This window comes from Mercenaria mercenaria, chromosome 2, assembly GCF_021730395.1.
Source record: "Mercenaria mercenaria strain notata chromosome 2, MADL_Memer_1, whole genome shotgun sequence".
NCBI lineage: Eukaryota > Metazoa > Mollusca > Bivalvia > Venerida > Veneridae > Mercenaria > Mercenaria mercenaria.
The window spans coordinates 47,038,654-47,050,597 of record NC_069362.1 but is presented as its reverse complement, the minus strand read 5'-3'; the positions used below and the strand labels follow the sequence as shown (position 1 = coordinate 47,050,597).

General features: G+C 34.4%; 1 protein-coding gene across 1 annotated transcript in view; it reads left to right on the top strand.

Annotated features, from left to right (window-relative positions):
• Positions 1 to 4,388: 4,388 nt before the first annotated feature.
• LOC123562180 (protocadherin-10-like) overlaps positions 4,389 to 11,944 on the top strand; it is a 30,466-nt gene continuing 22,910 nt past the window's right edge. The window contains exons 1-2 of the mRNA XM_053536513.1: positions 4,389 to 4,456; positions 5,777 to 5,833. Of these exons, the coding sequence (XP_053392488.1) occupies positions 4,399 to 4,456; positions 5,777 to 5,833 (115 nt within the window). The 5' untranslated portion in view covers positions 4,389 to 4,398. The remainder of the gene's footprint in view (positions 4,457 to 5,776; positions 5,834 to 11,944) is intronic.

The window sequence follows — 11,944 nt, the reverse complement described above, 5'->3', positions numbered from 1 at the left end:
TGTAGCGCAAGATCTATCTCGGGTTATTCTGCAATAACCCACGCGCGTGCAATGACGTCATCCGATCCAGGTGCGTAGCACGGTCGTAAAAAGTAGTTACCATTTTTTCTAACAATGTTGATACTAGTATTTCGTGTTAGAATCGAAATAACAAGTTTCCAAGAGTGATTTATCGTAGAATAATCCGAGTTTTTCGCTCTTATGCGGAACAATATATCACTCATGATCAGGCCTACGGCCTTCGTGATACTATTCTTACGCATAAGAACTGAAAACACAGGTTATTCTACGATAAACCACGATTGGGAATTTATTATTTCTTAAATTTCCATATTGGAGACCAATTTATTGTTGACGAACTACCCTCATTATTTTTTTAAATAACATTTTTTATTACTATTATTTAATTTGGAATGCTCATAAACTTAAATTTTACGTAGTTATTTTGTCTGATGTAATCAAAGGTTCGGGACAAAAAGTACAAGATGCGACGCAACTATAATATGCTTCCCAGTAAACACCTGACGTCGTATCGACGTTGGTTAGACGTTGGATTTTGGTCGCGACGTCGGCGACTCGAATCCAACGTCTAACCAACATCATATCCACGACGTCTAATAGACGTCTAGAAGACGTTGGAATTAGGTTGGATAGAAAGTCTGATAAATGTTATGAATTATAAAACTTTTAAACTAGTATAATTTTGCTAGTATAGTTTCAAGATATTTACTATTTATTATATAATGTTTTCATAAAAGCCTGGACATGCGCATATAAATAATAGTTCATTCGAACATCAAATACTGTTAATTATATTATAATATCGCATGAGATTGTCTTTTTTCGGAAACGGATTTGTTCACGAATTTTAAACTGTTCAAGATAAAAGTGCATTCTATACACATGTATAAATTATTCTACCTAAGGATCTTCTCTTCTACACATGTTAATTTATTAGTCATACATCCGCGAGATAAGCGAGGGGTCCGACGTCTATACGACGTCTAACCGACGTCAAATGCCTACTGGGTTACATTTAAATTAACAAAACAAATGACAAATTGTACGCGATAGCCTTATAAACGTTTTACTTTTAGCAGAGACTTTTCATAAACAATAAAACTTTGTGCAATTTAAACTTTCATTTTACGTATTTGTTTATACGAATTTAAGACCTTTTCTATGTATTTAAATAATGATAAATTATCTGAAAACATTTTACATGTCAAACTTATTTCTTTTAAGTATCGACCAGTGATAAGCTATGTCAACGCACATGGTCACGTGACCAAGATTATTCATTGCGTTACTAACGCTTATCTGTAGAGCTAAAGCCATCGGCATGGATTTTATCACGAAACAGGCCTGGTTCTGTTGACAAAAGCAAAGTTCCTCAAGTTTTCAACTTTCTAAAGGATATTTTGAATCGAACATGTTAGAACAGTGTATACTATTGGAATTTAAGTGAATTTTTAAAGAAAAAATTGTGATATTAACCATTTTTCTTTCAGAATGTAACAAAAAAAGTAAGTATTTTTCATAATTTTGAGATGCATTAACATACACACTTAACGAAATTTCGAACAACGCTCGATATCTTTGTCAATATATTTCATATTAATAAGAGTACACGAATTTCCCCACTAATTTAGCAATATCAGTTAAAAACACATGTCTTGTGAAAATTTCAGCAAAATCGAATGATGCTGTGATATTATCTTATTAATTCCAAACGGCCTCAATCCAGTATTATATATACACGAATGAATTTCGTTATAAATCAAGAAAACTTTGTCAAAAACAAAATAATTTCTTTATCTTTCATTATCTTTGGATTAAATCTATATGTGTTTTGATATTTGACCATATATCAGTAAATAGTCAGTTTCCACGTCTCCGTATCATTATAAACAATATTTGCTTTTATTGCTTTTTTTCAGGTCCCTTTCCTAATGCATGTTAAAAATTGGGTTCTTAAAATTGGGACCATAAAATCCTTACATCAGCTATGATACGGATACATGAAAGCAGAGAACACACTTATTGACTGCTTTCATTCTATACACTTTTAAAGTTATGACTTGTTCGATAAGCTGAATATTTATTATAACATTAGATAATGACGCATAGATAATAAAATAATGCCAGATGGGTGTATTTTGTTTGAGGAGACATTAATTACGTCCTTATAACGTTTTAATGTTCTGTTGCTAAGGGAATGCAGGTACTTCCTGCGATAAAAACATTTTAACCCAGATACTGAAATTTTATGTTGGCCAATAACAAACATTTTTTTTTTGCAATTTCACTGACTTATTTTATTTTACAAACATATTAACATTATATCAAGTAATTTGTTTGTTTGTTTGTTTTGGGTTTAACGCCGTTTTTCAACAGTATTTCAGTCATGTAACGGCGGGCAGTTAACCTAATCAGTGTTCCTGGATTCTGTAACAGTACAAACCTGTTCTCCGCAAGTAACTGCCAACTTCCCCACATGAATTATCAGAGGTGGAGGACTAATGATTTCAGACATAATGTCGTTTATCAATTAGTCACGGAGAACATACGCCTCGCCCATATCAAGTAATAGTTACTTAGTTACTTACGAAGTTAAGCGTCGTTTTTCATAATTAAGATGATACCGATGGAATTTTCTTAAAAGTAAATATATTTTTGTATAATGTTTTATATTAACCCTTATCATGCTGGACACAATTTATTCTGCATTTGCGACCAGTGTAGATCATGATCAACCTGCACATCCGTGTAGTCTGATCATGATCTGTACTGTTCGCCAGCCATTCAGTCAGTCGTTTTAGTATGCACCCCTTTTAACAGTTAATGGTACTGTCCAAACTGAAAGACGGACAAGTTCATTATAGAAAGGATTTAGCAGGGTTAAAATCTGATCCTTCCTTTAAAATATGTGTATGGGATATATCTTAATGCAAAATGACTTCTTATAGCGTAATACTAAACTAATTTGGAAGTACCTAGTGTCTTTTTTCATTCTTGTTGTTGTTGTTGTTGTTGTTAAAAGAAACTTGAAAATATATTTTTAAAATCAGCTATAACTTTTAAACGACCTATATTAACAAAACGTTGTTTTACAATACAAACACCTGAGACATTTAAGTATTATTAAACTAAAATTAGAGCATTCGGTAAGATAGTACGAGTAATCACCTGGCTGTCAATTGTGTCAAGTAGAAATATATTAACTACTTATACAATGTTATATCTAACAATACCCCCTTTTTATCAAAAACAATGGGAAACAAGTGTTTAGAGAATATTACTACATATAAATCTAACAATACTTAATACGCAACAATATGAACATTACTTAAGCAAACATAATCGATTGATATCTTGTTTATATATTTTTATGGGATCACAGATTTATTGCATTGCGTATAAGAGGGATAAATTTCAGGATTAGTTCACTGTGCCCTGATAAACGTTATCTGCTAGGATGTTAAAACTATTGATTTTTGGATATTTGACAAGCATAAGTATCAGCCAAATATTTATACAGTCCATTGTCAGGCTAATAAATTGCTACGTCGTATTTGAACATGGTTTGAGATATGCAAAAATTACATAAGAAATACTTGTATATCTTTACATACGGGTGATGTTTGTAATTTATAAATAAATGTTGACAGCTGACAGGAATGGACATCAGGAAGTTAAAATTTATCCAATATAAGAGACAATTAATTTCATATCAAGGTGGACGTCTGTCTGTTGTAAGTGTTTTTTCATTATCTTTGCCTACAAATACTAAGATTTTCCAACGACCGATAATGTATCTAAATTTTAAAAGCCTTATGGGGTAACATGTACAGAAAACACGCCAAATCAGAGTCCCTTTAAGCTAAACAAAGTTTCCAGTCCCGAAGCATTTCCTTATATATATTTTTTATATATATAAAGATACCTCTATAGAAGGAAATTCCTCCATTTTGAAAATCCGAGCATGTTTTTTTAGCCCCTAAAAGCAGAACGATCTTTAAGTTGAGCTGACTATTGACACTTGCCTTCTATCATTTTTTAGCACTCGTCCATAAAGTTGCTTAACTTCAGCAGGATTCTGGGCAATTCTTTCATATTTCTCCTATACCATACTATCCTCAGACGAAACCCCTATATGTTGAAAACGCCTCAAACTCGAACATTGAATTCTGGCTCGGCTGCCCTTCGATTTAAAGGGTTCACCGCTAAAATATTTATTTTATGTTCCATTAGATTCTGAAACGGCGACAAACTCTCGAGCTCGCTCGCAAAGTCGTACATGTTTGGAGTGAATGCTCAATATTTTCAAAATCAAATTATACAAATGTATTACCAAACTATATGTTTCTTATTGCTTTCAGGTATAGAGACCCAACCATGATTAAGAAAGGATGCATAATCATAAGTGCTGCCCTGTGCATCTTTGTATCCAACGGTAATAAAACTGTATTTTCTTATTACTTTAGAGATGCAATATGCATATCTTTCAATGAAATATTTTATAATGAGATTTTGATTTAAATCTATGTAATCCTCATGATAATATCTAATTTGACTCGGTGTGTATGTGGAACTACAATCATAAGCAAATCATAGTTGTAGGACCCCCAAATGTAAAAATGGTCACATATGTAAAAATGGTTACAAACGTAAAATAATTTTACCGTATATGTAAAAACTTTCTACAAATGTATAACCGAGTTGTTGCAAATGTACAAACTTTGCTGGTGACATATGTAATAAAAAAGCGTCACAAATATAAAAACAAAGTCTTGGTCACTTATGTATAATCAATTTCCTACAAATGTAAAACACAATTTTCGCAGTCACCTTGTGATTTCATCTACTAGAAATAGTTTCGCCTTTAATTATCTAAAACAAAAACAATATAGCCGGAGTGGTCGACACAGTGATATGTGTAGTGTGCGCTCGAATGTAGTAATGGGCGTGTCCGTCCTTCGGTTTGTATGTTCCTTTTGCATAAAATATAGAAGCCAATGCTCCTAGCGGCGAGTACGGGTAAAGGAAGGGGAAAGGGCGGGTAGTGGTAATAGATGTTTTTCGGAAACATTATTTTACGTTTGTTACAATTTTTACATATGTGACCATTTTTACATTTGGGGGTCCTACACATAGTCAAGACGAATATAGTCTAGTAAAAAACGTCTGACTAACAAATCTCCCATTTTTACTGGCATTGCAAAATACTCATGCGTTTATTTACACATTTCAGTGTCTGGTATTTCAAACAAAGATAAAATACTGTTAATGTATAGACATAAGTTTTCTTTATATATTTTGAAAGATACTGAGAAGCAATTTTTCATATTTTCAGATATGACATTTGACCTTCACATATATATTTAAATGCCCAAAAAATAAGTTATATATATTATTTTTTTCTTGGCGTGAAAGCAATGTTACAGGGGTATTTATTCTAGATGACTACCACCATTAAAAACGGAATTGAAATTAAAACTGAGTGGTAAAGTAAGATTTACATAGAAAAATAACTGACCTGTCAGAGGGCGTCATAGACACTTAAACGGGTATCTTTGTATATGAATTAGGTAAACGTTTTTTTCCCCTATGACTGAACTCCTGTTCTCATCGAGATTACAAAGAATGCAATAACCTCTGTAAATTTAAAGATAAATTACATGACCCTTAAGTTGTAAATTTTATAAACTGTCAGAATGTACAAACGTTTCCAGCAGTACAATTAACTCTGATATTTTTTAACTTTTTCTTACAGTGCACGCAGTCTGTGATCTAGAGCCAGCATATTCCATATCAGAAACTGCGCCAAATGGTTTGTATGATTACTTGCACATAAGGTGTCGAAAAATATAAATTTGAACGAGGTGAATGTAATGAAATTCGATGGAGACAATGTGATGGTATTTATGAATACAGCTTAAAATGTTTGTTTTGCATTGACATTGAAGGTCATAATATTGGGTATTGAGCAAATCTTCGGTAGTTTTATCGTCGAAAATTAACGTCGTGGTTTAGCGGTTTCAGTGAAATGTAACGTCAGTGTTCCGGCAGTAACACTGACAATTAAGGGGTCAGATTTCCGGCGGTTGCATCAACAGTTAAAGCTTACTTTTCGACAGTCACATGTATATTGAAAGAAGCAAGGTCAGTTTTCAGCAGTTAAGTTGAAAGATATATGTATATATTTTTTTTTATTTATTTGCTGTTTGGGCAGTTTCATTGAAAGTTGACGTCAGTTTTTCGGCAGTTACATTAAAAGACGGTGAAATCTTTGAAAATGTGGAAGTTATATTTAAGAAATAATATATTAAGACAACAACACAAAACAGGCAAATATTTAATGGAGTTCGTCAAGAATGTACCTTAAAATCTTTGGTAACGTGTAAGAGTCTAAATAATATGTCTTATTTTGTGATTTGTGGCTGAATAAAATCATTGTTTAGAGTTCAGATGTGAAAGAATAATATCACGAGGGGCAGCACAGCAAAGTGCTGAAAATATCGAACAAATTAAGCTGACTGAAGCCGATCGAAGTCGGCCGTTTCACGTTGTTGTGAACATACGTTTTTATTTATGCCTGTCCGTGGCCTATAGTAACATGATTTCTTGACATGGTAATTTCGTCCAAAGTTATAAATAAGACTTACTCCCACTTTCTTCGATGCAGTCGGTACATAGCGAAAAGTTTAGATTTAAACAGTACCACGGCATTTTGTCTCTAACGTACAGTATAAATTAAGGTGCCGAGAGTAGCTGAGTGTCAACAATTTTGCATTGTTCATCCAGTCCCTTGCTCTTTTAAAATGTTAACATTATCGTATAATAGGAATAGATACACCCACTCTTTATAATTATATCCTTAATGAAATGTCTATACTTTTTATCTTTTAGTTCAACTTATAATTATGAACAAAATTCTAAATTGCATTTAAAAATGTGAGAAATGAACACGAATTTTAGCTTATACACATTTGCCCGACATTACACATCAGAAGGCTGCATAGATATGTAAAAAGTACAGAATCATTTTTAAAAGTTTTAATGTAAGATTTAAAGTTAGTGTGTCAACTTTCCCGACTCAAATTAATCTAAAACCAAAAAAAACGAAACTGTGTTTTTGTAAATGTTGTTTGCCTATCATTCAGTTCAGGGATTAATTCGCGGCGTGTAAACTTATATTCAGGCAAATACGCGAAATAATACAATAGAACAGAACGTCAATTCAGGCGCGTATCAAGAAAGGTAGCAGATATTTCAAGTCAAAGTGAAATTATGTGGAAAAATTATATTTTCAATATAAAGGCAAATGATAGATTTCATAGGTCTAGGACCTTTCGACTTTGGCAAAAAATTGATTCGGGATCCATAATTTGCTTACGTTGGACCCTCAACAGTATATCCAAAACGTACACCAACAGCGCGTGCTTACAAGAATTGCCTTGCTTGTACATGCTTTTCCCTTGTTTGTTTGTGCATGACCAAAATCGGCAAAAAACAAAGGTTGTATGCGAGGATTTTTTTGTCAGTTACATGTTAGATGTTAGTTCAAGAAACAGAGCAAACTTAATAGCGAATTTCTTTCTTTATTCTAACTTTAAACAGCCAGACGAGTATTTGCCGAAAAATTTACTTTATACAATAAGTATATATAAAACCCGAAAAAAACTGATCTTAATTTAAAGAGATACCATGTCGAACGTAAGAAAATGGATGTTGGTAACTGATTGTTTGGAGAAAGATTAAATTTATTTTTTTCAATTCGCAATACCCATGTTTTCCCTCTTCCGATGATTGATCAAGGGTCCCCGCTAAGCCCGAAAACTATAGGCCTATCACACAGAAAAGTTTTAACCGCGGTACAAAGTGGACCGGTGGTCTAGTGGTAACACGCTTGACTGCCAATCCAGAGGTCCGGGGTTCGAATCCCGGTCACGGAACTGGAAAATTCTGAGATGCTCTTGAGTGTCTCCCACCTGACTAAGAGGCCTGTACTGGTTCTTTCCAGGAAAGACGGCTTCTCGTGTATCGGTTCTATACACCGGACACGTTAATTTCTGTTCGCAAAGAGATAGGCTAAGTTAGCTGGACAGGCCTGTATTTCTCTGTTTTCTCTGTCTGTTCATTGGGCATTATCTCACTCTGTCCCTCTGGTCAGATCGATGTCTGTACTAGTAGAGGGTAAATTTTGCGCTGCCTGTGGCTGCGTTTGCTATATGTAAAGCGCCTTTGAATGTGTTTATCAGCACAACAATTAAAGGGAGGTAATTCCAGGAACCCAAAAATAGAAAAATCAACATAGTATGAATCTTAATCTACAATTTATTAATTATGAGTGGCAATTTTTTGTCCATGGCTGCTAAGATAGTAAATAACAACTGACAACAAACAACAGTGAGGCGCCAAATTCACATACAACGGGCAGCCTCCAAAGACACCATATAAAACAACGTTTATCACCTCAGTCTGGTGTTCAGATAAACACTAAATAAAAAGTTTATCACCTAAAAACAAGAACAGTCTGGTGATCAGATACTGCTGATTGTTAAATTTTGAAAAAAAAACACATCACAAAGTGTTAGTGACAGTCTGGTATACAGATATTGCCTACTTAATACCAAAATGTAATAGATGTGTCTCTGAATTGACCGTGCCCGTCTTCTGCCAATGGACCTAAAGTCCACCGCCAAAAAAAAGGCGGAAGGGCAGCGGTAAATTACATAGGCAGCCATGGACCAACTTCAGTGGCATCTGGAAAGCAATTAGCATTGTCGTCGTGACAAAATTTATATAAAACCCCTTGTAAGGTATTAAGAAATATGTCATTTCCCAAACTAGACAAGTGCACCTTATCTGTGCAGAATAATGCAGATGCTTCTTCCAATATTTCTGGATATTTTATAACAGCCCCACCTTGTTTTATAACCTTTGTTGAAATTGAAATTATTAATGCGCTTCCGGGCTTTATCCAAACAAGCATGGCTAATTCCATACCAACACTGTATCAATGGTAAAATTGGTGAGAAAATAATTAAAGTATATGGATATGTTTGAAAAAGTTGACTCATTAGAGACCTTAAAAATACATAGTTTGTCCTAATGGAGTACAGCCAAGGTTATTGCCCCCACAATGAATGATGAGTATATCTGGTTCAGTTTTTTGTATAGACTTTTGAATTACTGAGAACGTATCTTCAGCGTTGATACACCCTTCCAATATAAATAAATTTTGTACCTTTCCAAGCCAAGGTGATAGCCGACACCTTTTGTGGCATGTTCTGCTGCATGCTTAACTATTGAAGAACCAACAATTAACACTTGTAATGGCCCTGAAAAATTGAAAACTTATTTAAGCGCAGTGTGAATAAAATATTGAATTAATGAATGCGAATATAGCCCAGATAGGCTGAACTTTTCCATTTGCCCATACTTTTTATTTTCTCTTCTGAGTGACCATGCAAATACAAGTCGGTTGCAGCTCCTATGCGAAAAGAATGAGATTTGTAAAATTTAACATTGTATTTACTAAATTCTAGAACTTTCCGCATAACCGAGTATAACTGATAAGTAGTGAGACTTGTTCCATAAAAATGGCAAAGAAATGGACTATGCATATTTGGCCGAACCGAAAGATACCGTACAAGAACAGAGTGGAAAGTTGTTCCACTTCCAGACTGGGGGATGACCAATAAGGTACCTTGACCCAACTGGTCTGTTTTTGAATGTCGTATCCTTACAGACACTTGATTATCACTAATGATGATGTCCGACAGTTGAATAAAGTTCTTTGTTTCGTGAGAATTTGACGGAACAAGCTCACTAATGCGCAACAATGCAAAATATGCTAAGGAAAATGCTGATTGAAAAAGAAATGCTTCATATCTTGAAGCACAAACAAACTGAAGATTTTTACACAATATAAGTAACATTGAGTAAGAAATTGGCAATCGAATATCTGTCATTTTATTGACCTTCGTATAGCCCTTTAGTACTTTTTTCACTAGAAAATGCTGAGTATTATCAACTACATCATTTAGCTTTGATTGAAAACTTACAGCTGATATGTAACTATTTACTGTTTTAAAGGAGTAACCTCTCACGGACATATATGCAATAAATTCTAAAATGTGAATAACTGAAGGTGGCCATTCAATGCTCTTGTTGCACTCATCTGTGAAATGCTTAAAGAGTGAAAGCCCATTATTGTATGTTCTGTGTGTGTTATCCGAAATGGATTCCATAGCTAGTTTGTCAATTTCTGCTTGAAAATGTCTAGAAATGAAACTGGGATTTCTTCCGGTTCCAATGATGCTCCAACCGGTAGAAATCTGGCAAGACGATCCCACTGTAAACGAGAAATTGCATCTGTGATTTCATTACGGGTGGACGAAATATGGAGAGCTTTAAACGGAATATCATACTTAAGGGTGAAAAGAACTAACTGACGTATTAAGTTCATAACCCTGTCATTTTTTGACGATCGTGTATTTATAACATGCACTAATGAATTATTATCAGTTCTAAACAGAATTTTCTATTTGTTCAAAAGATGACCCCAAACAGACAGAGCAAGCATGATTGGTATGAGCTCTTTTAAGACCTCACACGGCAGATCGGACGGCCATTGCAAAAAGCACCACCTTCCTTGAAAGTAAGCTCCTCACCCATAGTCACTATTGCCGCAAGCATCTGTGAATAGTTCGAGATCAACAGAACTGGTCCAGTGAAGGTCACTAAAGTAACAGATACCATTGAAATCCTTCAAAATTATTTCCCATACTTCCATATCATATCGCACTCCATCAGATACCCTAATGAAGTGATGAGGTTTTTGTGCCTGAGACATAGCGTTGTAAAAACACCTATTAAAAGCTCTACCTGCAGGAATGGCTTTACAAATAAAATTTAGTGACCCTACCAATGACTGTAATTGCTTAAGAGTAATTTTCTTTCTACATTGGAGTGTTTCAAGTAGTTGTAATAATATGACAATCTTTTCCTGTGAAATTCTAAGAAGACCAATTTCTGAATCTATTTCTAAGCCCAGATATATTATGGTAGTGACTGGGCCTACAGTTTTGTCCTCATTTAAAGGCACTCCAATATCATTGCAAATGAAATCAAAGGAGTTAACCAAGCACGACAAATCAGAATATGTCTTTGCGGCAAATAAAAAGTAATCCAAGTAATGGTCAATATTACTTGATTTTGAATAATTAGATAAAATCCAATGTAGGCAAGTCGAGAATTTCTCGAAAGTTGCACAGCTTAGAAAACATCATTACGGCATGGTTTTTTGAATGAAGATTTCAGACGTTAAATTATTGTAAATGCCCAAAAGAGGGAAGTCTGATGGGTGGACGGGAGGTAAAACTTTATGTCCTTTTTCATGAGTAGTGCCCCTTTACCTAAACTCTGCACCATTTTGACAACATTGTCGAATTTCGAATACTGGACTGAAGTTAATTCTGGATCAATAAATTCATTTATACTAAGTGTTGGAGGGTATGACAGGTGTGTGATAAGTCGCCAACCTCCTGACTTTTTTGGCACCAAACCGCAAGGATTGATTCTCAAATTAGAAAAAGGGGGGTCAGAGAATGGACCAAAAATATGTCCTAAACTCAATTCCCGATAAAGTTTATCATGAAATATTTCTTGGTACATGAAGGCAGATTGTAGATTTTTAACATAAAGAGGAATTCGAGGGCCCCTATATTCTAATTTAAAATCATTCTGAAAACCTTCTAAAAGGTATATCACTATATCTAAATCAGGGTAATCCTCTAACCAAAACTTTAACCTATCAGTTTTTATAGGCGTTGAAGCGAGGTCCCATAGGCCTTGGCGCACTCTGCTGTGCTGAGCGGTATGGTCGATTCAGCCTGAAAGAACCTACATTGTGAAAAGGAATGTGTTATACTTA